At 47.1% G+C, this 27,489-nt stretch overlaps 1 protein-coding gene across 50 annotated transcripts in view; it reads left to right on the top strand.

Annotated features, from left to right (window-relative positions):
- The window catches only part of CCDC30 (coiled-coil domain containing 30), a 104,556-nt gene that overhangs the window by 64,178 nt on the left and 12,889 nt on the right, over window positions 1–27,489 (top strand). For 41 of the 50 annotated variants that reach the window (XM_084965442.1, XM_084965436.1, XM_084965459.1 and 38 more), the window contains 4 exons: window positions 2,014–2,223; window positions 9,669–9,823; window positions 15,829–15,991; window positions 19,625–19,737. In XM_084965442.1, the coding sequence (XP_084821568.1) occupies window positions 2,014–2,223; window positions 9,669–9,823; window positions 15,829–15,991; window positions 19,625–19,737 (641 nt within the window). Of the gene's footprint in view, window positions 1–2,013; window positions 2,439–9,668; window positions 9,824–15,828; window positions 15,992–19,624; window positions 19,738–27,489 lie in introns of those variants that run through there. The other 9 variants (XM_084965450.1, XM_084965452.1, XM_084965437.1 and 6 more) reach the window with 3 other exon arrangements.

Genomic DNA, 27,489 nt, shown 5'->3' with positions numbered 1-27,489 from the left:
AATAGCAACAATAACAACAACAAAAATTAAAAAAAAAAAAAAAAAGAAGACTGGTTAAGAAACAGGAATCCTACTTTGTGGCTTTTAAACCATGTATTGTGAAGCATTCAGAAAGTACATAAAACATAAATTTACAGTTCAAGGAATTGTGGCACAGTGATTACCCAGGCAGCCCCACTAGGGAAGGAAATCGCGCTCGGCCTGGGCACCACCAGCCCCTGCAGAACTCTCTCCCATCAAAATCCCGTCTCCTTCCGCCTTAGCAGGAACCACTCATTTAAGTAATTACTCTCTCGTTTTACTTTATAGTTTCATCACCCATGTATGAATCCCACAGCATAGTTCCGTTTTGCCTGTTTTTGAATATTTTACAAATATAATCAAAATGCACACCTTCTGTCTTCTGAACAATCTAATTTGGGAGTTCCCGTCTTGGCGAAGCGGAACTGAATCCAACTAGGAACCATGAGGTTGCGGGTTCAATCCCTGGCTTTGCTCAGTAGGTTAAGGATCCAGCGTTGCCCTGAGCTGTGGCATGGGTCGCAGACGTGGCTCGGATCCTGCGTTGCCGTGCCTAGGCCGGCAGCTACAGCTCCAATGAGACCCCTAGCCTGGGAACCTCCATATGCTTCGGGTGTGGCCCTAAAAAGAGAAAAGACAGAAAAAAAAACCAAAAAAACAAAAACAACCTACTTTGTTTGGAAGCTTCATCCATGTTGTGACGTATGACCATTGTTCGTTCTTTTTTTTAGCAGTAGAGTATTCCACTGTGAGCAAATACTACAATTTATGTATTTTTTTATGATTTATGGGCATCTTGCATGTTTCTGGTTCAGAATATAAAGAAGAGTGCCATAGGCTTGCAGAGCTTGAGGCCGAGAGCAGTTCTGCCACCACCAACGCTGAGACACTGTGCTGAATCCTCTTCCTGGTCCTTAAAAGTCCCGACCTGAAGCCGAAGAAGCCACCCTAGACACACACGTCACTGGCCGTGGCGGTGTTTGCCGCACTGTCGTCTCATTTCGTCATTACCAGCACTGCCAAAACGCCGGGCACTGTGTCTAAGAGACCAATGACCACAGGTCTCAGAGACCATTAGCTTTCTTGGTCTGTGGGGCAAGTGGATAATATATATGAAGCCTGTGTCCCCGTTCCGCGTACAATAAGTTTAATTTTCACAGTCCTGAACCAACTCAGTGCGCCAAAGCCCCCGGCACTCAGTCTCTTCTTCTCTTTGATTTCTTTGTCTCGGCCTCTACTCGTTGTAAACTCTTAGATAGAAGCCAGCATGGCAGGAGACCCGTGGGAGCCAGAGGGGTGACAGGATGATTTTACTCTGGCAAAGGCCAGATCCTTCAAAGCCAGGCGCGCTGCTGGGAGACGCTCCCCGAGGGATGGCGAAGCCACTCAGAGATCGAAGGAGCAGGGGTGAGGCAGCGCCACGTGTGTTTTAAAGGACCTCGGTGGCTGCAGCGTGGAGAGCAGATCAGAAGGGAAGGCCGCCGCAGTCCAATAGTAGCGTCGGAGCTGGTGCTCTGGAGTGGTCTCCCCCAGAAACCAGGAAGCCACAGCAGGGGTTAGTAACCGGAGGGGATGACGTCACAGGCTCCAAGGGGAGAACTTCCGGAGACGGAAGGTGTGACTGCTGCTCGCAGATCAGGTGTCCACTGGACTTAAATTCTGGCCTTGGGGAGGTCAGTCGTGCCCTTGGCAACAACAGTGTCAGGAAGTAGGAGTGAAAGCCAGCCTGGAGTAGACCGGGGAAAAACAGAGGACCATGTGCACATATAGCAACTCGCAGCAAGATTCCTTCGTCCCGCCACTGTCTGGCTACAGCTAGACCTCGGCAAACCTTACCAGCCCAGAGCAGCTGCGGAGAGGTGGGCAGCCACGCGACGCTGGTATTTGTCAGCTCTTGGGGGACTCCACTCCTTCGCAAGCTGCTTATTCTGGCTCACGTTCACCTTCATCCCGTGCTTATTTTTGTCACTTTTATTTATGCCTCACCTCTAGATCAAAACTGAACTAAAGCAGGCCCAGCAGAAGTTACTGGACAGTGCAAAAATGTGCTCTTCGCTGACAGCTGAGTGGAAGCACTGTCAGCAGAAAATCAAAGAACTGGAGCTGGAAGTCCTTACACAGGCTCAGAGCGGTAAATCACTGAGCAGCCTCGAGGAAGCGCTGGCTCGGGAGAAATCTAACGTTGCTGCGGCAGAGGAAAAGGTGATTATTCAATAAACAGCACGTCTGGGATACTGCGACCGAAATCCCGTTTCCCTAAGGATTTTAAGAAATAGGTACAGTGCAAACCTGATAGCATTCCAGGGATTTTGTTTTTGTTTTTTTACCCTCCCACGCTTTCCTCTCTTTTGACGCCACCTGCTCCAACAGCTCCAGTAAATCTGGTGTGTTTTTTAAGACTACATTAACTCAAAAAGGTAAGTTTCATTAAAGCTATAGTATAAACTTAAAGAGCTCACTGAGGCCAAATGACTTTCAAATTGTAAAGGGCTTATTCTCTCATTTGGAGTGACTTATTTTTATTTCATAACTTTTGGAGGGATGGATGTTGTGAAATGAACCATTTGAAATATAGTTCCTGCATGTGTTTTGGGGCCACACCTGTGGCATGTGGAAGTTCCTGGGCCAGGGATCGAGCCTGTACCACAGCAGTGACAAGGCAGTATCCTTAACCAGATGAGCAACTGGGGAACTCCCTGCCCCTGCATTTTAGGCCGCCTAACACCAGGTGGCAGTAGTACGTAACACTTGCACGTTTTGATCTGCGGGTTTGCCTGAGAGTCAAATCTTAACATAAAAATTATTTCATTGCACTACGTAAATATAAAACAAACATTAAAATTAGATGATAGCAATCCGGCTTAAGTGCAAAAACCTGATGTTGAGCTAAAGAAGCCAGCAAAAAAAAAAACACACACACGAAAAGATGCTCAATATCCCTAATTATTAGAGAAATGCAAATCAAAATTAAAATGAGGATATCGTCTCACACAAGTCAGAATGGCCACCATCAAAATGTCTACAAACAGTATGTGCTGGAGAGAGTGTGGAAAAAAAGGGAACCCTCCTTCACTGTTGGTGGGAATGTAAATTGGTACCACCACTATGAAGAACAATATGGAGCTTCCTTAAAAAACTAAAAATACGAGTTCCCTTCGTGGCTCAGTTGTTAACAAACCCGACTAGCATCCATGAGAACAAGGGTTCAATCCCTGGCCTCGCTCAGTGGGTTAAGGATCCGGCGTTGCTGTGAAGCCGTGGTGTAGGTCAAAGACTCAGCTCAGATCCCACGTTGCTGTGGCTCTGGCATACGCCAATGGCTACAGCTCTGATGGGACCCCCTAGCCTGGGAACTTCCATATGCCATGGATGCAGCCCTAAAAAGACCAAAAAAAAAAAAAAATCCTAAAAATGAACTACCATAAGATCCAGCCATCCCACTCCTGGGCATATATCTGCATAAAACTGTAATTTGAAAAGATACATGCATCCTTTGTTCATAGCAACACTGTTGACAGTAGCCAAGACATAGAAGCAACTTAAATGTCCATCGACCGAGGTCCATCGACCAAGAAATGGATAAAGATGTGGTACATTTATACAATGGAATATTACTCGGTCATAAAAAGAATAAAATAATGGTATTTGCAGCAACTTGGATGGACCTAGAGATTATCATACTAAGTAAGACAGAAAAAGAAAGACAAATATCATATGATATCACTTATATGTGGAATATTAAAAAATGATACAAACGAACTTAAAAAACAGAAACAGACTCAAAGATTTCGAAAACAGGAGTCCCCGTCATGGCTCAGCGGTTAACAAATCCGACTAAGAACCATCGGATCCCAACGGCTATGGCTCCGATTGACCCCCTAGTCTGGGAACCTCCATATGCCGCGAGAGCAGCCCAAGAAATGGCAAAAAGACAAAAAAAAAAAAAAAAAAAAAAAAAAGATTTCAAAAACAAACCTATGGTTACCAGAGTGGAGAGGGGCGCGGGGCGGGGGGGGAATAAATTTAGAAGTTTAGGATTAACATGTCTGCAGTGTTATGTGTAAGAGATGATCAACAAAGACCTACTGTATAGCACAGGGAACTCCATTCGATATTCTGTAATAACTTGTATAGGGAAAGAATCTGAATAAGAATGGAAATATGTGGAGTTCCCGTTGTGGCGCAGTGGTTAACCAATCCAACCATGAGGACAAGGAACCATGAGGACAAGGGTTCAATCCCTGGCCTCACTCAGTGGGTTAAGGATCCGGCGTTGCCGTGAGCTGTGGTGTAAGTCCCAGATGCAGCTCAGATCCGGCATTGCTGTGGCTGTGGTGTAGGCCGGTGGCTACAGCTCCGATTAGACCCCTAGCCTGGGATCTAATGCCGCAGGTGGGGCCCTAGAAAAGACAGAAAGACAAAAAATAAAATAAATAAATAAATAAAAATAATTTAAAAATTAAAATAATTCCATTTAAAAAAGAACGGAGGAGTTCCCATCGTGGCGCAGTGGTTAACGAATCCGACTAGGAACCATGAGGTTGCAGATTCGGTCCCTGCCCTTGCTCAGTGGGTTAAGGATCCGGCGTTGCCGTGAGCTGTGGTGTAGGTTGCAGACGTGGCTCGGATCCCGAGTTGCTGTGGCTCTGGTGTAGGCTGGTGGCTACAGCTCCGATTGGACCCCTAGCCTGGGAACCTCCATATGCTGCGGGATCGGCCCAAGAAATAGCTAAAAAGACAAAAAAAAAAAAAAAAAAGAACGGAAATATGTATATATATACATATATATATGACTGAATCACTTTGCTTAATACCTGAAACTAACACAATATTGTAAATCAACTATAATATAAAATAAAAATTAAATTAAAAATAAAATTTTAAATAATAATTATGGATTTATTTTTTTGCTTTGTTTTTTGTTTGGGGTGTTTTTTTTTTTTTTTTTCTTTTTTAGGGCCGAGCCTGTGGCACATGGAGGTTCCCAGGCTAGGGGACGAATCAGAACTACAGCTGCTGTTAAAAACAATTTTGGAGTTGTTTATTCCAACACGTGTCAAGATGTTACAACTTGGTACCTTTGTCACACAGGGAATATTGAGCTTGATGTACGTACTATAGCTGTGTGTGTGTGTGTGTGTGTGTGCCTTTTAAGGCTGCACCTGCAGCATGTGGAGGTTCCCAGGCTAGGGGTCAAGTCGGAGTTGTAGCCACTGGCCTATGCCAGAGCCACAGCAATAGCAGATCCGAGCCGCCTCTGCGACCCACACCACAGCTCACAGCAATGCTGATCCTTAACCCACTGAGCAAGGCCAGGGACCGAACCCTCAACCTCATGAATACTAGTCAGATTTGCTTCTGCTGAGCCACCACGGAAACTCCTAATTACGGTTTTAAATAAAGGAGCCAGCACAGAAGAGTTCCTGCTATGTATTTTCATTTATCTGAGGCTCAAGAATAAACAAAACCACCCTCTGGTGATAAGCAAGTTGGTGTCCTTATGAGGGCGTTACATGGAGAAGGAGCTCCGTGGCGGCCGAGTGGTTCAGGGTTCTCTGTGGTCGCTGCTGTGGCTCAAGTTCAGTCTCTGGCCCAGAACTTCTGCATGCTTCAGGTGTGGCCAAAAATTAAAAATAATAATAAAAAAATAAAATCAATGGGGACATGAGGGAAGCTTCCGTGGTGCTGAAAGTACTCGTTCTCTTAGTCTGGAGAAGTTGGTTATGTAAGTAAAACTTCGTTGGCTTCATCGACAGGTAAGATGAGTGTACTTAACCGTATGTGTGTCATTCCTCCACTGACAAAAGGAAATTGGTAAAGTTGATAAAGACTGGTGACATTTTTATTTTTATTTTTTTATTTTTTTGTCCTTTTAGTCTCGCATCTGCGGCATGTGGAAGTTCTCAGCCTGGGGATCGAATCGGAGCTGCAGCTGCCAGCGGCCTATGCCACAACCACGTAGGATCTGAGCCACGTCTGCCGCCTACACCACAGCTCCCGGCAGTGCCGGAACCTTGAAGCATTGTGCGAGGCCCGGGGGGATCGAAGCCTCGTCCTCACGGAAGCTAGTTGGGTTTGTCACTGCTGAGCCACAACGGGAACTCCCCAAATTTTTAAATTTAGATAGTACTAAATATTGGAGCTGGATTTTGTGCAACAGGAATGCATATTCTGACTGCAGTTGGAAGAGTAAATTAGGGTCAACACTTCAGAAAGCAATTTGGCATGAGTATCTCGTTAAGTTAAAGATATGTATAGATATATATATATACTACGCAACACAGCACTTCTACTGCTAGGTGTGAACTCTGAGGGAGCTATTATACTGCACATATGCATCAGAAAACAGAAATGCCGTCATTTTCATAGTCACATTGTTCCAAATAGCAGAAAATTGTAACTAGCCCAGGTGTCTGCTCCCATGAGGTGGAGCAGATAAACTGCGTGTTTATGCAGAGCAGCACACGACGATGAAAATGCATGAGCCCTAGGTGCTCGCTGTACTCCAGTGCAGCGTTAAATAAAAACCGAGTCACCATAAACGCAGTATGAGTTGACTGATATCGAGGGTCAGAATAGTACAAAATAACAACCGTGTCATATGGAGATAGATCTTATTGAAAGAAAAAGCCCAGAAACGATTAATACAAAATTGGAGCTACTCGTTTTCTCGGGTGAGGAGGGAGCGGGAGCGATGGTCAACGAGGGCCGCAGAGTAGAGCAGCCTTCATCCTGGAGACATTCTCTTTCTTTCCTTCTTCTCCTTGATTTTTGGCTGTGCCTGTGGCATACGGAAGTTTCCAGAGCAGGGGTTGAACCCTCGCCGCAGCAGCAACCTGAGGCACAGCTGCGGCAATGCCAGATCCTGAACCTGCTGACCGCCAGGGAACTTTGAAAGATTCTCTTTCCTAAACTGGATGGTGGGTTCGAAAGTTTTTCATTTGCCCTTGACAGAGAAGCCAACGGAGTAACACTCTGACCTGTGCAGTTAGGACTGAGCATCTTTAAGGAAGCATTTGCCCTCAGCAGAACTAAAGGGGGCAGCTTGAAGGAACTTGAGCCTCAGCTAACTGGCCGCCCTTGCCCTTGCCCTCGAATCACTGCGTCTTGGCCGCTCCTGTACTGAGCAGGCTCTGCAGGGACCTACGGCTGATGCAGGCGGCCCTTCTCTTAGAAAAAGACTGCTCTTCACTGGTGTCCACTGAGCATTCGTGGGGAATGTGGTGCCAGACCATTGTAAAGAATGTGGTGTTGTGTCCTGAATACAGTAGAGGGAGAACAACTATTTTGTTGCAAACTATACATCTGACAAGTATTTACTGAGCACCTACTGCATACTAGTCACAATGTTAGGTGACACAAGGGTTTATAAAACTATGTAAACAAATTAAAGGGAGAGCTAATTAAAAAAGTTTAATGACACCTTTAGTCTTTTTTTCTTTTCTTTTTTGTCTTTTCAGGGCCACACCCACAGCATATGGAGGTTCCCAGGCTAGGGGTCAAACAGGAGCTGTAGCTGCCGGCCTACACCACAGCCATAGCAACGCCAGGTCCAAGCCACATGTGTGACCTACACCACAGCTCATGGCAAAGCTGGATCCTTCACCCACTGAGCAAGGCCAGGGATCAAAGCTGCATCCTCGTGGATCCTAGTCAGATTCATTCCTGCTGAGCCGCAACGGGAACTCCAACACTTTGGGTTTAAGGTAAATTCTAAAATAAAACCATGTATCTCTTTTTAAGATTCATAAATCTTATTTTTAGGGTTTTTTTTTTAGTTGTTTTTTTTGTTTGTTTGTTTGTTTTTTGTCCTTTTGCCTTTTCTGGGGCTGCACCCGAGGCATGTGGAGGTTCTTAGGCTAGGGGTCAAACTGGAGCTGCAGCCGCCGGCCTACACCACAGCCACAGCAACATGGGATCCGAGCTGTGTCTGCGACCCACACCACAGCTCACGGCAACGCCGGATCCTTAACCCACTGAGCAAGGCCAGGGATCGAACCTGCAACCTCATGGTTCCTAGTCGGATTCGTTAACCACTGCGCCACGACGGGAACTCCCTTATTTTTAGTTTTAACAGAGCAATGAAGACGGCACTGCTGGCGCTGGGCATCATGCCAGTAGGCACTTGGTCTGTAAGAGACTCTTCTGTTTTGTTCTGAGATATTATTCATGAATCTAGTCCTATTGTGGAGAAAATAGACGCTCTCACACGTCCCTGTTAGACGTGTGAATTGGTCTAAGACCTGTGGAGATGGCTTGACATTATTATTAAATAAATAATGACCTTTGTCCTAGCAAAGTCACATCTCATAAGTTGTTCTAAAGACATGGTTTGTAATAGTATTGCTTATATTACCCAAAGATTGGAATCAACCTAAATGTCTATCAGTAGAGTTTTAGTTGAAGAAGTTATAGTATATCCTTCAGTGCAGCTGTAAGAGAAGACAATTCTATATATTTTATGTGTAATGTGAAAAAAATCACCAAATATATTGCTTTTTAAAAAACAAGTTGCAAAAGTATACATAATATGCCATCATTTGTGTAAAAAATGTGTGTATGCTGGAGAACTCTGTAGCAGTATTTGTTTATGTGCATGAATAAATCTCTGGAAGGGTGCCCAAGAAGCTAATACCAGTGATTACCTATTTGATGGAGGAAAACTGGGAAGAAGACTTGATACAGACGGGAAAGAGACGTTTCATTATGTAGCTTAGCTTATACACACACTAAGCTATGTGACTGTATTATATATTGCAAAAATTAAGTAATGTAATTTTAAAATTAAAATCTAGCTAGTCAAGGAGTTCCCCTGTGTTGCAGTGGGATAAGAATCCGACTGCAGGAGTTCCCATTGTGGCTCAGCGATATTGAACTGACTAGTATCCATGAGGATTCGGGTTCCGTCTCCAGCCCTGCTCACTGGGTTATGGATCTGGCATTGCCTTGAGCTGCAAGTACACTGCAGACGCAGCTCAGATCCCGAGTTACTGTAGCTATGGCATAGGCCAGCAGCTGCAGCTCCAGTTTGACCCCTGTCGAAAAAAAAACAACAAAAAAGAATCCAGCTGCAGCAGCTCAGGTCGCTGTGGAGACACAGATTTGATCTCCAGCACGCTACAGTGGGTTAAACGAGCTGGTGTTGCCACAGCTGCAGCATAGGTCGCAGCTCCAGCTGGTCGGTGGCCCAGGGATTTCCATATGCCATGGGCACTGCCAAAAAAAAAAAAATCTAGTCACATTCCTTGCTTTAGATGATATTTTTTCTTTTACTTTTTCTTTTTCTTCTTTCTTTTTTGTCTTTTTAGGACCATATCTGTGGCACATGTAACTTCCCAGGCTAGGGGTCATGTTGGAGCTGCAGGCCTATGCCACAGCCACAGCAACTCGGGATCCAAGCCGTGTCTTCGACCTACACCGCAGCTTGCAGCAGTGCCAGAGCCTTTAACCCACTGAGTGAGGCCGGGGATCGAACTGGCATCCTCATGGATACTAGTTGGATTCTTAACCTGCTGAGCCACAACAGGAACTCCTAGATGAGATTTTTACGTTAGCATTATTGTTTGCTATTTATATGGTATTTCCCTAATTGGAAAAATAGGTCACACTTAAACGTTTTATTTGTAAATTTTTTTTTTTCATTTAAGATTTCGGATCTGCAGCAGAAATTAGAACATGCTCATAAAGTCTGTCTCGCAGAAACTTGTATTTTGGGGAAGAAGCAATTAGAGGAAAGGATAAAAGAAGCAATGGAAAATGAAGCTAAAATAAAGCAAAACTATCAGGAAGAACAACAGAAGAGGTAAGAGGAGCAGAGAGGGCATCTCCTCCTGAGCTAAATAACCGGCCCTGAGTGTATCAGCAGGTCTGTTTCCCATGGGTGTGTCCTCTCTATCCCCCACTCAAGTAAACTCCGTCTCAAAAGGTCATGTATGTGTACCACGCTGTGTTCTAATCGTTTCTCGTCTTGTTTGCCTTTCATGCTGGAGTGTGGATTTTTTTTTTTTTTTTGGTCTTTTTAGGGCTGCACGTGCAGCATATGGAGGTTCCCAGGCTAGAGGTCAAATTGGAGCTGTAGCTGCCAGCCTGTGCCACAGCCACAGTAACGCCAGATCCAAGCCACACCTGTGTGACCTACACTACAGGTCACGGCAACGCCAGATCCTTTAACCCACAGAGCACGGCCAGGGATCGAACCCACATCCTCATGGATACTAGTTGGGTTGGTTAACCACTGAGGCATGACAGGAACTCCTAGAGTGTGGAATCCCTAAGGGCAGGGATTATTGGTTGTTCTGGAACACGTGGTCCCTGAGAAGCTCCTTGAGTGCATGGATTACCTGTGAAATATACATGGGATTTCCTTTTCTAACTCGAGCGTGACGGGCACAAGATGCCAACTAAAATGAGGTTGGTGTTTTGTATTTATCAGCTGATTTTCTTCAAAGACCCAAGTACTTATAGGCATCTTAATTATTAACAAGCTGCTACTGGATAGGAGCTGTTGTACTTTTTTCTAAAATCATTCTGATTATTATTAAGATTCTTACTTAAATGATCTTCTTACATACCCTAAACCTCAGTAACCAATGCTTCTTATTTCTGTGTCACTCAGAGTGTTTCACATGGGTCTTAAGAAAAAGGTGGTGGTGCTATAACTACTGAAAGGACATACAGACATTCACGCAAACTATTAAGCTCAGAAACTTACTTTCGGCTCTGGTAGAAAGCTCTAGCCTAGGGCCCGGCATTCAATAGGTGTTCAGCAAATACGTACTGAATAAATGGATGTTTGAGTGAGTGAGTGAATGAAAGAATATATGAACGAATGATGGATTCACTCGGGTGCAATAGAAAACAGTTGTCTCACTGCTGCTTCCCCAGATGACACGCTCCTCCTGTCTTAATACAACTGGATCCCGAATAATCTATGAGAAGTAGTTTATACCTATATAATAAGTATGCCTCTTAAAGCATTTCGCACAAAGCAAGAGAAAGCCCTCGGGCAAACATACAATGCGGCAAAACAAAAGCAATGCGTGTTAAACAAACTCCTCGGTCAATGGGCAGATAACGCTAGCAGCCCCAGGTTCGAGAGACGCTAAGGAAGTTTGCCACAAGGTAAGACAGCTGGACGAGACGCTAGTGTCAGGCTGGGAACCTCGAAGGAGCCGAGGTGTTCCTCAGATTCAGCCCCGCAGCTGTCTAAGAAGATCTACGTGACCGCTGAAAGAAAGCAACTTCCGTTTAGATATTAGGGACTCCCACACATCAGATAAAAGCTTAAAAACAAAAATCACCAGGTAACACGAGGCATCTGGTTACCATGAATGAAAGTCAGTAGAAAAAACAGACGCCAGATTTTATAAAGAAACAAAAGATGCCGTCCAAGAATTAAACAGGAAAGTGGCTATTTAACTTTCCCTAAACCTGGTTTCTTATGACTGATGTGGGAATAGGGATGCCAGTTCTATACTTCGTCTGTGAATACTGGATGAAAAGCATACTGGATGAAAAGCAATTGGTAGGGAAGTTATTTTCCGCAAAAAAAGGAGACTAGGACACACTGTTTTGTAACCTGAGGAGAGCAACTCCATGGGGATATTTAGGTTGTAACCTACTTTTTTCACTCAAAATAGTATAATCTGTTTACCTGCCATTAGATCTTATTCTAGAACATTATTTTAATGCCATAATTTATTTGCTCAATCCTTTATTGCTGGACATTTACGTTTCTTCCCCGATTCTTGCTGTAACAAAGAATAGCATAATATATAGCCTCGTAGCCAAATTTTTGTGCATATCCTTTATTTCCTTGGGATAAAGTCCAGCAAGTATAATTATAACTGCTTATTGTAAAATTTCAAATAGTAAAGAGCTGTGAAAATAAAAGGCTTCAGAATTTGACCCTTCGGCAATAATCACTTTAAGTGGTTGCTCCATATTTCTCAAACTTTTTCCATGTATGTGTATGTATCTTTTATTATTTTTGTTTTATTTTTTAAAAGTTGAATCATTTTATGAATCATTTGCTTGGGAGTTTGCATTTTTTTAACGAACAATATAACACAGGCATCTTATTAGCCACTTAGTAGCTGCATCATCTTGGGTAAGTTTCTCATCCTCTGTGCCCGTCCATACCCACCTGAGAGCATCACTGTGTAGACTGCATAAGTTGTTAGCAGTTGGCTTGTGGCATCGTCAGGCACATAGAAAGCCCTTGTATCTGTCATGGTGCCCTCGGAGAAGTAAAACCAATGGAAGGAACATGTATTTAATAAGAGGTTTGCTGCAGAGGGTTGGTCTCACGCAGTTGTGGAAGCAGGCTACGCAGTCTGCAAGGCTGTCGTCTCTGTGTCTTATGCCGGAGCTTGAGGTCCGCAGGGCAAACAGCCAGGAAGTAAAGATGGATGTAAAGGGAGGGAGCTGGAACCATGAGCACAAGCCGAACCCACAAGGCTAGGCTCAAACCCAGGTCCGTCTCACTGCCTCCGGCCTTGATGAAACAGGGGGAAGCCGGTCCCCTTCGCCAAGGAGCTGAACAGCCACCTGGCCCCGGAGACGGAGAGGAGGGAGGCTCGGAGGGAGGGGGAGCCGTGGCACATCGTCCGCACCAGTGTGAGCTGCAGCAGCCCCTGCTCCGACTTCCCAAGTGTGGAAACCAAAGTGCTGCGCTCCACCTGCACATCGTGCACAGATAGGACTCTGGTGGCCCACTCTGCCCGGAAACATCCACGGAAGGAATTCTGGCCAAGGTGACAGCTTCACACAGCCGCTGCTACCCAGGGTTGTTGTTGTTGTTATTTCTGCGTTTGGTGTTTCCATTACTGTTGTTGGCATCTTCTTCTTCTTCTTCAGTGAAGTGAAAAAAATGTTCATTTTGGCTAGAACAAAATGTTTGGGGTTAAGGGAACTGGCCAAAAAAGAGAGAGAGGGAGAGATTGGAAAGGTTAGGCAGACGTGGTGACATCAAGCCTAGCCGTGTTACGGATTTGGGGCATGGTCATTGGCGAGATGGGTCTACAGTTTTCCTTTCTTATAGTGTCTTTATCTGGTTTTGCTTTTTGGGTATGCTGGCCTCATAGAATTAGTTAGGAAATATCCCCTCTTCTTCAGTTTTACCAAAAGAGATTGTAAAGCACTGGTATCATTTCACCCCTAAATATTTGGAAGAATCCAGCCCTCATACCATCTGGGCCTAGTGCTTTATTTTTTTGTGAGGCTATTAAGTATTGATTCAGTTTAACAGAGGCAGGCCTATTCAGATTCTCTAGTTCTCCTAATGTTAAGTTTTAGTGGATTGTGTCTTTCAAGGAATTGATCCGTTTCATCTAAGCTATCCAGCTCGTGGGCGTGGAGTTGTTTGTCATATCCTTTACTGTCCTCTTACTGTCCAAGGGTCAGTAGTGGTGACGGCGATGCCTCTTTCAGTTCTCATATTAGTAATTTGTGTCTCCTCTGGCCTGGCTAGCGGTTTGTCAATTTCAGATTTCTTTTCAAAGAACCAGCTTTGGTTTCACTCTTTGTCTTATTTCCCTGTCTTCGATTTTATTGATTTCTGCTCTAATTCTTTATTATTTCTTTTCTTTTGCTTTATTTAGGCTGTATTAGCCTTTCTCTAGGTTCCTAAGGTAGAAGCTTAGATTATGATTTTTTGTTTTTTGTTTTTTTTTGTCTTTTTGCCTTTTCTAGGCCCGCTTCCCACAGCATATGGAGGTTCCCAGGCTAGGGGTCAAATCGGAGCTGTAGCTGCTGGCCTGCACCAGAGCCACAGCAATGCGGGATCTGAGCCGTGTCTGCAACCTACACCGCAGTTCACAGCAACGCCAGAAACTTAACCCACTGAGCAAGGCCAGGGATCAAACCCACAACCTCATGGTTCCTAGTCGGATTCGTTAACCACTGTGCCACGATGGGAACTCCTAATCTTTTTTCTTTTATAAATTTGCATATAATGCTATGTTCCTCTCTAAGCACTGCTTTCCCCGCATCCCACAGATTTTGTAAGTTATATTTTCATTTTCACATACAACACATGTAGTTTAAAATAATTTTAGGGTTTCTTTTTGACACGTGTATTATTTAAATAGAAGTATGTCCATTAATCTGCAAATATTTTGTGATTTTTCCACCTATCTTTCTGTTATGGATTTATAGTTACATATATTATCTTAATCAATTGTATAGCATCCGGTTACTTAGATGTATTGTATTTACATAAAATGTTTTTTAGACTTTTTTGCTGTTAAAAATAGTAAGTAATATCCTGTTATGTAAGACTTTGCAACTCTAATGAAGTATAACTGTTATGCTAGGGGAGGTTTAGGACACTCTGATAACACATAGCAGAGACACCTAATTTGGTCTAGGAAACTCAGGAAAGCCTTCCTCAATGACTGCTACGTAAGTGTCGTGGTCTGTGCACACGGGTCTGAAAGAAGAATTTTCCGGATCCAAAGCAGGGTGAAGAAAAGACAAGTTTATTGAGGCAAGAGAAGCTGTAACACAGTGGGCCGACTTCCTGATGGTCGGGGGGAGAGCTGAACCAGCTGCTTGGTCTCATCTGTTTTTATAGCCCGGGGAGAGGAGAGGTCTCAAGATGCACCTGCTGACCTGCTGATTGGTTGGGGGGAGAGGGGTCTTAGGACACACACTCACTGCTGGTTGGGGGCATATAAGGCCCCTGTAGGGGTGGGGTGAGGAGTGGGCCACATGCCTTGCCTCGTAGAGGTAGGAAGGAGTGGGAGAGGCTGCTCGAGGTGGGGAGGGGCATTACAGTGAGCCGGGTGGGGTGATGATAAGGGCCTGAGAATTCTTGTCTTGGCCAGAGACTTTGACTTCTGTCTCCCCGACGGGCCTTGAAGCCCAATGATGAGTTGGGAGTAAAGTGACTATTATGGGAAATACCAGTCAAAAGGAGACCTGGAAGAGGGGGTGGGAAGAGGTTGGAGCTGCAGGAGAGGAGTAGGTGCGGTGATGACTGGCTTCGGGAAGCGAAAGAAGTTCGTTTTGCCTGGCACAAACTGCTTGAGGGCGGAGGAAAGGGCAAGAACATGAGGCTAGAAAGGTGAGCTAGCTAACAAGCCGTATTAAAGAATTTGAACTTTATCTTAAGAGCAATGGAGAAGTTACATTAACATGTGTGCATTAGGAGTTCCCGTCGTGGCGCAGTGGTTAACGAATCCGACTAGGAACCATGAGGTTGCAGGTTCAATCCCTGGCCTCGCTCAGTGGGTGAAGGATCCAGCGTTGCCATGAGCTGTGGTGTAGGTCGCAGATGCAGCTCGGATCTGGCGTGGCTGTGGCTGTGGTGTAGGCCAGCGGCTACAGCTCCGATTTGACCCCTAGCCTGGGAACCTCCATATGCCGCAGGTGCGACCCTAAAAAGACAAAAGACCAAAAAAAAAAAAGTGTGCGTCACTATCAGTAGAGTTTGTAACTATCAGCCTATATTAAGCCAAGACAATTAAGGGATTTTCGCTGTAAAGCAGTGAGGACAAGTAAAAATATACGTAGAATTCAGCATCTTGTAGCTCTGTGACCTGGAGCAAGTTAATTAGGTTCTGCCACAGCTTCCTCTGTGAGATGAGGGAAGCTCTTTCTTCTTCATAGCCTTGTGCTAAGGAGTGAGAGAGAGAAAAAAAATCAGAAACGCAAAGGAGGTTCCCGTGGTGTTGGTCCCTTTATTTTACCCCAGTGAACCAAAAACACCCCCTGTGCCCAAGTGTAACAATTTTAGGTCAAAGAGTTTCTTCTGCAAAGCTTTGCAGTTCACAGTGTGATTTGATGTACATTGGCTGCCCTCAGGAAACTCCTACATCAGAATATGAATGAGCTACAAAACCAAGTGAAAACCTTGCAGGACAAAGAGAGACAATTGAAAATGACCAATGTTCAACAGCAGCTCAGAATTCAGCAACAGGAGGCCCAACTTAAGGAACTGAAAAATGAACGAAGACTATGTGATGAGGTAAGAAAGCAAACAGAGGTACTTGTACCTCAGCCTACTCCTCCGTGAGCCCTGAGGAGTAGCTAATAAGAGCTAATAATATTGAGTTTTGTTTTATTATTTATGGGCATTTTATTATTGAATTTTATTTTCTTACTTCTTGAACTTTTACTCATTAAGTTTAGTCAGAGTTCAGTCAGGAAAGCAGAATCTACTCTAGATATTTCAAGCAAGAAGGGATTTAAGGTGTTGCTGTTGTGGCGCAGCGGTGGCAAACCCAACTAATATCCAAGAGGATGCAGGTTCACTCTCTGGCCTCGCTCAGGGGGTTGAAGATCCCGTTGCCGTGTGGTGTAGGCTGCAGACCTGGCTCAGATCCCGAGTTGCTGTGGCTGTGGTGTGGGCCGGCAGCTGCAGCTCCCATTCAACCCCTGGCCTGAGAACCTCCATATGAGGCAGGTACAACTCTAAAGAGAAAAAATAAAAATAAAAAAAAGAAGGGATGTAACACAGACAACATCATGCTCACAAAGCTGTTGGAAGGGAGAGGCAGGGGTCCGTGGGTCAGAAACAACTGCTGCTGGCTTTCAGTAAATCCGGGAGTTCTGAAATCACAGGGGAAGCAACTCCTACAGCCCTGAGGCGAGAGATTTGCAGCAACTCTCCCTGAAGTCGTAACAGAGGCCTCATCTGCTGTCTCCCTTCACCTACCTGCGAGTGTTACCCCCACACTGGGTTTGCCTCTTGGTGGATGTAGAGCCAGAAGACACAGCCAGGCCAAAGAGCAGTGGAAGGAAGGCTTTATTATTATTTGCAACAAGTAAGGAGAACACCCAGGATCTCTCCCCAACAGCAAAACGGGGGAAGTTTTCAGCTAAGAGTACAAGCATATTCATGAAGGGGCTCGAGCAGAGGAGAAGTCCGTGTGGAATTGGGGCAAAAGTCAACAGAGTTTAAGCTCTAGAGACAGAGTTTAAAGCTTAAACTTGAGCTGATTGCTTTAGTTGATTGACAGCAGAAGGGTCCACGTCTTTGCTCTGTCCTCCACCTGGGAGGACGCCTTATTTCCTGCAGACAGAACTCAGAGGCTGTGTCAGAGTGCGGCGCAGCGGTAACGAATCCGAGTATCCATGAGCATATATGCAGATTTGATCCCCGGCCCCACTCAGTGGGTTAGGGATCTAGCATTGCCTTGAGCTGGGGTGTAGTCACAGAGGCCACTCAGATCCCGAGTTGCTGTGGCTGTGGTGTGGGCCGGCAGCTGCAGCTCTGATTCCACCCCTCTCCCGGGAACCTCCACATGCCACAGGTATGGGCCTAAAAAACAAAACAAAACAAAACAAAAAAATGCAACACAGTTTTATGTACATCCCTTGAGGATGAAGCAGGACTGTGTTTTAATGCTGAACTGTTGCTCTTGGAGGGTTTTTGGCCGCAGCGTGCAGCTTGCACCCAGGCCGCAGTGGCGAAAGCACCAGATCCTCAGCACTAAACCACCAGGGTACTCCCTGGACTCTTGTGTCTTGCCTACTGTTCCTTGGTTCCTGCACTGTTCATCCGTGTTTGTCCTACATTCACTGTGATCGGTTAAGTACAACCACAGATGGCTACGAGTCAAACCATTTGGTTATGTCTCTGGCCCTGTCAGCAGAAATAACAGCAGTAACGCCCACCTCGTATCTGGGCCTTGCCTGTTGCCCCCGACACTCTGCAGCACCAACAGGCCCCACTAAAATCAGGGCTCTCTTTCGGCACTGGCCCCTCCTACCTCCATCCTCATTATACAGCGTCATGCAGCATTTCAAGGACTCTCGAGCTCCCCTTAAGGGTACATTTGGCAAAGCCTTGGCGAGAGGAATGCAGGGGTATCTTCTGAGTGATGTCCTCTGGTGATGAGGTGGGTGGGCGGGTCACCCATGATAAATTTACTCCTGAAGACGGCTAGATTTCTTCCTCTCATCGACGCCAAGGAAGAATAGCATCTTAATGTCACTTAACACAGGTCACTGTTGAGTCCAAGTTTCATTTCACCAACCAACCACACTGTTACCGTGACTTTAGGTCTTCACATTTACACACTGAATCCTGAGCCTCTGCTAAGGGCATCCATGTCAGTGAATAAATTCGGCCTGTTCAACGCTAAATTCCTTTCTCCCTAGTGTCACACCCTGTGAATTCCTGCGTGTGTTCCTCAGGTTCCTGCCGCTTTCACCTGGCAAAATCTGCCCATGCCTAGAACATGGCAGTCCTCGCCGCACTCCGACTCTGGCTGTGGCACTGGAGGCAAAGGGAAGTGGCAATGGCGAGGGTGGCTCTCTGCAGGGTCAGCAGACACCCTGGCACAGGTAACTGCCTCAGGTGGAGCCAGAGAGCCTCAAGGCAGGAGTGGCTGATCTGCTCCTGCTGGAAAGGCGCTCAGCAGAGTTTCAAGGTCCGGCGAGCTCCAAGTTACTGGAATCCTATCCGACAGTCTCCTTCCCAAGTCAGGTTTGCATGCATTTCCAAACAAACCATTATTCTTCACAGAAGTGCTCTGGCCAGGCTAGAAAATCAACTTTTGTTCTGTTCTTTCTTTTTTAGGGCCGAACCCACAGCATGTGGAGGTTCCCGGGCGAGGGGTCGAATCGGAGCCGTAGCTGCCGACCTGCACCACAGCCACAGCAACACGGGATCCGAGCTGCGTCTGCGACCCACACCACAGCTCATGGCAACGCCAGATCCTTAACCCACGGAGCGAGGCCAGCGATGGAACCTGCGTCCTCATGGATACTGCTCAGACTCATTTCCGGTGAGTCATGACGGGAACTCCCTGGGAAAGCCACTCGTGCTGCAGGGCTTCAACCTACCCGATGAAGTTTGGGATTTGGATTTTGGATTTATTGACTGGTGCCTACAGGGCTGAGGTGCTCCAAGTCTCTGGCTGTGTGCCTCAGTAATTAATTAAGCCGGTAATGAAATCCCAAAGTGGACATTTTCTCCGATAAGCTCACTCATGTAGTCAGGAGCGGCTAGCCTACCCCACCCTCTCTGGAGTTCTCGATGCTGCTGTACCAGTCACAGAGGCTGTCAAAGCACTCCACCACAGGCAGCTCGTTATAATTTAATCACCTCTTTTGTCATGGATTGCTAGTGTTAGTGACAAGATTAGGCTGCCTTCCAGTCTCACCAGCTCAGCTACCGATTGCAGATTCTCAGGAGCCACTTCTTTATTAGTCAGGGTCAGGTTAGGAAACACCCTGCATACCTCAAGCTGGAAGACTCTTGCATGGAAGTGAATGCTCACACAGCTGTCGGAGGGGTTCTCTGGTGGCCTAGCAGGTTAAAGATCTGGCGATGCCACTGCTATGGCTCGGGTCAGTCCCTGGCCAGGAACATCCACGTGCTGCAGGTGTAGCCAAAAAAAAAAAAAAAAAAATCCCCTCAAGGGAATACATAATTAAAACAATAACCTATTGGCCATGGAGCAAAAGTCAAGGAAAGGAGCTATTGGCTTTCGGGAATTCTGGAAGTGCAAAATCACGGGAAGCTGGTGTGCCTGCAGAAGCTGAGGCCACCTGTAAGCCTTTGGCAGCAGAAGGGCTTTTGCCAGTTTACCTCTGACAACATCCTACCCTCCTTCAGCGGGGGAGTCTCACTTTTCAAAATGTTTTTCAGCATCTCAAGAGCAACCAGGAATTGTCAGAGAAGCTGTCGGGGCTGCAGCAGGAGAAGGAAGCTCTAGGGAGAGAATGCGGGCGGTTGCTGAAGCAGCTCGATGTCCATGTGAGGTAAACACAAACGAGCTCCCTGTGGCAGAGCACAGCGCAGAGCGCCAGCGCCGGGGCGGGCAGGGGGTGCTGGCCGAGGCGGCCTTGCAGGAGCGCCAAGGCCGTTTTCCTTCACTCTCGGAAGCTCTACCTGTAGGGCTTTTCCTGGGGAGATGTGGGGCCCAGTCTCTGCCAAGAGAGCCGGGGGAAGGGAAGTACTGGTGTCTCTAATGTCTTGCTCTCCCCCAAACGCACCCTCCTCTCTTCCTTCTTGCAACCCCGACTGCGCTCTCCCGTTTCAGCTCTCGTGGCAACTCTTAAGTCTGGGAGGGCCCTCCTCTAAGAAGCCTTTCTTGATCCCTCTAGCCTGGGCTGAGGGATGTTCTCCCTCTGGGAGTCCCTACAGCCCTTTGTCCATAACGCTCTGTGATTATTTAAGAACTTGCCAGGAGTTCCTGTCACGGCTTAGCAGTTAACGAACCCGAGATGTGGGTTCGATCCCTGGCCTTGCTCAGTGGGTTAAGGATCCGGCGTTGCCATGAGCTATGGTGTAGGTCAAAGATGAGGCTGGGATCCCGTGTTGCTGTGGCTGTGGTGTAGGCCGGCACCTACAGCCCCGATTCGACCCCTAGCCTGGGAACCTCCGTATGCAGCAGGTGCAGCCCTAAAAAGACCAAAAAAAAGAAAAGAAAACTTGCCATGTTGCTATCCACACGTGTCTTCCTTGACAGACTGATGTGGAGCATGGTCTTACTCATCTTTTTATCCACCGTCCCTGGTATACAGCAGGGGCTCAATAAAAATCTATGTTCCCAAACTTCCTGCTCCTTTTCCTAGTCCTTGGTCACCATCCAGCCAGATTCCTCCCACTCTTCTCCTCTTTAAAGTCTAGCGTATGCTATTTCAGGGTAGGGGACTCTGGCGCTCTGTTGCCGGGGTACAATTCCTGGTTTTACCTGAACCAGCTGTGTGACCTTGGGCAAGTGAAGTAACCGCTCTGTGCCTGAAGTAGCTCATCTCTAAAATGGGCAAAATGACCACTCCTATCTCATAAAGTTGCCATGAGAATTAAATGACTGCATAGATGTCAAGCATCTACTCAGAACAGGATCTAACACACAGCTGTTATTACATATCTACCGATTTTTAGTTTTTCTCCATGACCCACCTGTCTGCTCCCAGCTCTGCTTCCTTCTTCTCTATTCTTTCTCCAGGTTGGAGTTTCTTATTCTCCTACATTCTCACTTCTGTGTTGATGGTAGTAATGAAAATGATTTAAAAGCCATTCTCTGCTGTGGAGCAGATGATTTTTCAGTCATTGATATTCATTCTCTTGCTTTGATTCCAACGTCACTGAGAAACAGAGAATAATGGAAGGGAGTGTGTGTGCTTCCGCTCGTGCTGCTGACAAGTCCGGGACCAGAACTCCGTCCTCTGATGGCCTACCCGGTGCTCTTCCACATTATTTCTGGCTCTGGGAGGAGAGAGGACGAAGAGCTAGATTTCTGTATTTGTCGCAGCTGCAGCCTATGCGGAAATGCCCGGGCCCGGGATGGAGCCTGCACCACGGCAGTGGCAACACCAGATCCTTAACCGCTAGGCCACCAGGGAGCTCTGAGAGCTAGATGTAGCGTGCAGAGCCCATGGCGGTCTCACAGCAGCGGGTCCAGAGAGGCCAGGCTCTAGGTCCTCCCTCTGCCAGGACCATGGCTGGATGCACCTCCTCTCTCGGCTCAGGAGCCACTAGTGTGTGCCCTGAGCACCCCACAACCAGGGATCCTCAAGTGGAGCTCGGTGGAGAATGTGTATGTTCTGCTGATCCTGGAAGCGTCGTCCTGCTCTGTAACCAGCCTTAGGGATACAGCTTTCTGGGGGCTTGCTCAGACCAGGTGTAGGTCATCCGTCTCACCATTATCGATAAGCAGGTGCAAAATGCCATGAAAAGCCTCAGTCCTGCGGCTATAAAGCACGCTGTTTTAATCGGTGTGTTTCAGTCTTTGACCAGTGGTCAGTGCTGGACAAGAACTTTAGCGAAACAGCACAGGTTAGGTCTAGGCCCCTGGGATCAACCCTCATAACGCATCCCTGATTTAGTTGAGAATTACCCACCAGGAGTTCCCATAGTGGCTCAACGGATCATGAACCCAGCTAGTATCCATGAGGATGTGGGTTCCATCCCTGGCCTCACTCAGTGGGTTAAGGATCTGGTGTTGCCAAGAGGCATGGTGTAGGTTGCAGCCGAGGCTTGGATCTGGTGTGGCTGTGGCACAAGCCAGCAGCTGCAGCTTTGATTCGACTCCTAGCCTGGGAACTTCCATATACCATGGGTGTGCCCTTAAAAAGCAAAAAAAAGGGGGGGAGGGGGAATTACCCACTTGTCCTCTGGTTGGTGTTTTTATTCAAAAATAACACTTAAAAAGCCATTTTAGTACATACATTTTTCCATTTTAAAAATTATTTTTATAGAGTAAATTCATAGGTGTGGAATTGGAATTACTAGTCCAAAAGTGGCACTGAGGATCTTAAAAATTTATTATCAGGAGTTCCCTTGTGGCACAGCGGGTTAAGGATCTAGCGCTGTCACTGCAGTGGCTCCAGTCACTGCTGTGGCGCAGGTTCACTCCCTGGCCTGGGAACTTCCATATGCCTCAAGTGTGGCCAAAAAAAAAAAAATTATTATCAAACATTCAGAGGCATCCTACCAAAACCTTCTGCTGTCATTGTGAACGCATTTCACCACGTCCACGTTAGCTTTGGGTGCTGCTTTTGTGGGGAAGGCTCGGGTGAAATTTCCCCCAATGCTCTTTGTTTTCATTGAGGTGTAACTTACATATACGCAGATTTTAAATGTGTAATTTGATGGGGTTTAACACATGTGCCCCCGAACCACCGCCCTGCCGAGACGCAGGGCATTATTGTCCCTTAAATGCTTCCCCATTTTTTCCGGTCGGTCTTTGCCTCCTGTCCCCCCACCTCCTCCCAGGCATCCCCTCTTCTGATCTCTGTCTGTCCCGGAATTTCATCAGAATGGGACTACCCTGCATGTACTCTTTTGTGTCTGACTTCTTTCGTTCCACCTACTCTATTATACTTTTTGATGCTCGGTTATGGTTACAATACACTTGCCATTTTATCTTGAGTGTCTTTGAGGGACAGTGAGGCCAAATAGCTTTGAGTGTTATTTGTCCATAGCCACTGTTAGGACAGTGGGTCCTAACCCTGGTTGCACAGGCCCCAACATAGATTAATTCAATCAGAATTTGTGAGGGAGCTCCCGTCGAGGTGCAGCGGAAACGAATCCGACTAGGAACCATGAGGTTGCAGGTTCGATCCCTGGCCTCGCTCAGTGGGTTAAGGATCTGGCATTGCCATGACCTGTGGTGTCGGTCGCAGATGCGGCTCGGATCTGGCATGGCTGTGGCTGTGGTGTAGGCGGGCAGCTACAGCTCCGTTTCGACCCCTCGCCTGGGAACCTCCATGTGCCACAGGTGCAGCCCTGAAAAGACAAAAGATGAAAAACAAAAACAGAAAACAGTGTTTGTGAAGATAGAGCTTAAGGATCAATGTTCTGAAAGCATCCCCATATGATTCTGTTGTGCACCCGACTACAGCCTTAGGAAAGAAATCAGAAGGAATTGTCCCAACCCGAGGTTCCTTTTTGTCTTCATCCCCGATCCCACTCCTGACCTTTACAAACAAGGCTTATTTGTTTCCGTGTTTCCCCAGCTCCTCTTCCAGAGGAACAAATTCCTTGCCTTTTTGAAATAAAAATAAAAGAAAGACCATCTGGTTTTACTTAAACATAAGCAAAAATCGTTCCTCGATGTTAGCCCGTGAGCGTGGTGCTGCCTGGTCGTGCTGGTCGTTAACAAAGTCAAAAATAAACTTGGAAAATCCACCTATCAGTGTGGTCTGAAGGCAAGTTGGCCAACAGAACCTCTGACCAAACTGACAGGTGTGCCAAGCAGCCAGCTGGCTTTGGCACGGGAAGGCTCTAAGCTCTCCCTGGGGGTACTGCATCCACACACTCGTCAAACCGCGCGTGACGTAGGAGGGAGGGTGGGTGTCGAGCAGCAGGAGGCAGCCAGGCCGAGGATGGTCCTGCGCTCGGAGAGGATGGTGGCGGTGAAGGAAGGCGGCAGTGTGGGAAAAGGCTCGTGCTGTGCTGCAACAAACGAGACGAGCAGAAGGTAACTTTAATGTGGACAAGGTCCAAACAGAAGATGCTTATAAAAAGGCTGGAAGGAAATACAACGATGTGATGATGCTGATCATATGGGAATTGGCTTTTCTCCCAAGTTTTCTACCAGTTATCATCTTACTTTAAAAAGTAAATAATTTTTTTTTGGCCACACCTGCAGCATGTGGAAGTTCCCAGGCTGAGGATCGTACCTGAGCCACAGCAGCGGCCCGAGCAGCTGCTGGATCCTTAATGAGAGAGACAGCAGCTGTCTGGCCTGGAAGAGCTGGAGACTGGGTTTTACTACCTCTGGGCAGGATGGGCAGAAGAAATTCCAGAAACACCTGTTGCTTTCGCACGATGTCGAAAGACGAGAGGAAGTGCGAGCCGCCGGGAAGCCAGCGACCACAGGCGCACCGTGAGGTGGTGGTCGGTAGGCCTCCCAAGCCGTGGCCCTCGGAAATCCGGTGGTGGCTCCTGCCAAGCTCCTCCTCGCATGAGGGAAAATGGGAACATCTATGAGATGAAACAGCTCCCTGTAGAGGCCAGAGCCACCGCAGTGGAAGTTTTGAATGCAATCTGCAAGAATGTGTACCTCGTGCTATGTACTGGCTGCTGCAAGGGCCCCAGAACCGGATGGGCCTAAGGCGGTTTTATGATCTCAGGCGTCTAGAGCAACCCTGCTCGTCAGGACGCAGGTTGAGCTGCTGCGACAGAGGCCCTGAAGGAGAGTGTCTTTAGAAAGCGAGAGGCTGACGTTCCCTGACGGCGCAGGAGGTTGCGGATCTGGCATCGTCACTGCTGTGGTGCAGGTTCAATCCCTGGCCCAGGAACCTGCGCATGCTGAGGACAGAGCCAAAAAAAAAGCAGGGGCCGGGGGTGGGTGGTATAAAAAGGTAGGCCTTTCTCTCTTACCTCACAGTGCAGGATGGGCGTGGTGGCTCGATGTGTCTGAAGTCCAGTCTCCTTTCTTGCTGTTGCTCCAGCATCTTTCACCCTTAACCACACAGTTCAGGATGGTTCGCTCTCATATCCACCTTCCATCCAACAAGGGGCGGGGAGGCAAGGGAGTTCCATCTTCCTTTAAGGCACGGCTACCTCTGCCCCATCTACTGGCTAGAGCGCGCATGGCCTCAGCTAGCTGCAGGGAAAGCCCCAACGTGTAGTTCACGTGTTGAGCAACCAAATGCCAAGCTAAAAGCGGGGCATCTATAATGACAGGAGGAGGCGAAGGTGGATTGGAAACGACCTCCGCCGTGCGTCACCGCCACACGGAGAGGCTGGCGACAAGGCCCGGGGTGCGTGTGTCTGCCCTACAGGGAGTCAAACTTCTCCACTTGGTGTTTGGACAACTGCCACGTTAATGTTCTAAGGGAAAAATATGCAGGATGATTCCCTTATTTACAGTTAGCAAGTAGGAGAGAGAGGGCCCCTGTTGTGGAAGATAGGAGAGTCTTGCCAAACCACCTTTGGAGGCAAGCTAGGACTTCTGAGAATATCAGCCTCTTGGTATGGCTCCTCCTTCATGGTTGGGCTGGAGTTAGCATCTCCATGAGTCTGCTTTGCTCTTCCTCTCCCATCTGGTTGCTAGTTCTCACATGAACCAAAAGTTCTCATCAGGAGCCATCCACAGTGTCTGGCTTGCTGGTCTCCCAGCACTGGGGGTCGTGGGAGAGCACAAGGCCGGAATCGGATTCTCCACTGTAGACGGAGCTTCACCCCAGCACCACCCTCGGGTGTGGCGGATCGTGAGCACAGGCCTCAGGAAAGCGCCAGGAAACCACTCCTGGTGAGAGTTCAGGACAGCGAAAGGATAAAGGTTAAAATCCGCAAAGAGGAAAGGCCCGTGGCGGGCGTTCAGGAGAGGCGTGACGCGAGCAGGCTTTGCAGGGTCCCCTCCCGGTGCGGTGGTGAGGACAGTACGTAATTCTCCCAGCAAGGTGGGTTACAGCAGGTGTGAAGCGTTCCCAGCCAGAGAAACTCACCTGAGGCTTGGCGTCCAGGGCTTTAATCGGGGGTCAGTCAGGTCGATACGGGGTGCCCCGGGGTTGACATTAGCTACTCCATCCCCGGTCTGCCTCCTGTCCCCCACCCCCACCCCCAAAAGTCAGACTGATCCACCAGAGCCCAAGATGAACAGAAAAATGCAGTCACTGTAAGTCACCTCGTTAGCATGAAATATCTGGTGTGGCCCAAAGCCTCAGATGTGCAGAGACGTAATTACCAGGTGGGTTTTCCAAGGGCTTAGAGATTGCCTCCTTTTTTTCAAATGGCTACACCCATGGCGTATAGAAGTTCCCAGGCCAGGGGCTGAATCTGAGCTGCAGCTTCCACCTGAGCCACAGCCATGGCAACGCTGTTCCTGGAAGCGCTGTGCCTCCAAAGTGAGCAGAGCTGCCGCAATCAGATTCCTAACCCCTGCACCAAAGCAGGAACTCCAGACTTCTTCATTTTAATTCGAAGAAGCATTTCTTTTTCTTTTTTTTTTGGTTGCACCTATGGCATGTAAAAATTCCTGAGTCAGGGTTCAAACCTGTACCACAGCAGTAACCCGGGCCACTGCAGTGACAATATCAGATCCTTAACCGCTGTGCCACAAGGGAATGCCAAGAAGCACCTTCTAAATAATATTATTCTTATTTGGAAAGCAGAGTCTCCAGAGCAGTGTGCCTAGTGGATGTATGCAAGCTTTAATCTATTTTCTTGTTTTCAGCAGTTACAGTAGCTTGAAATTGTAACTTAGATTTTTGTTCTTTTTTTTTTAAACAGGCTTATTGAGATATAATTCACATGCCATACAATTCACCCATTTAAAATATACAATCCAGGGTTCTCTTGTGGCATGGTGGGTTGTCACTTCAGCGGCTTGGGTAGCTGCTGTGATGTGGGTTTGATCCCTGGCCCAGGAGCTTCCACATGCTGTGAGCAAGGCCAAAAAAAAGAAAGGGTACAATTCGATGGCCTTTAGTTGTACACCCATTGTCACAATAACTTTTAGAACATTTCGTTACCCCCCAAAAAACCCTCTAGCTGTCATCCCCTATGCCCCATTTCCCTCTCTACCCGCAGCCCCAGTCTGTCTCTCTCTATTTGCCTCTTCTGGACATTTCCTGTGAATGGAATCGTATACTGTGTGGCTCTCTGGGCCTGGCTTCCTTCACTTAGCATATGATGCTCTTAAGGTTCCTTCGTGTTGTAGCGTGCCGGTACTTCACTCCTTTTTCCATTTTGTTTATCAGTTCATCAGCTGATGGAAATTTGGCTTGTTTCCACCTTTTAGCTATTGCGAAGAGTCCTATTGTGAACACTCATGTACAGGTTCTGGGGTATCTACCTGGGAGTGGAATTGCTAGGTCACATGGCTCTATGGTGAACTATTTGGGGAACTGCCAGGCTTTTTCCAAAAAGGCTGCACCATTCGACATTCCTACCAGCAGCATAGGAGAGTTCCAGTTTCTTCACATCTTTGCTAAGACTTGTTATTATCTTTCTTTTTTATCGTATCTATCCTAATGGGTGTGACGTGGTATTTCATTGCATTTTTTTTTTTTTCCTTTTTTGACCGCCCTGCGAGATCTGGAGTTCCCAACCCA

This window comes from Sus scrofa, chromosome 6 (genome assembly GCF_054392235.1).
Source record: "Sus scrofa isolate SSC_HxYL_T2T_F1_AM1 chromosome 6, Sscrofa_HxYL_maternal_Yorkshire_Landrace_v2.0, whole genome shotgun sequence".
NCBI classification, from domain to species: Eukaryota; Metazoa; Chordata; class Mammalia; order Artiodactyla; family Suidae; genus Sus; species Sus scrofa.
Note: the sequence above shows the minus strand (reverse complement) of the source record. Positions and strands in the feature narration are given on the sequence as shown.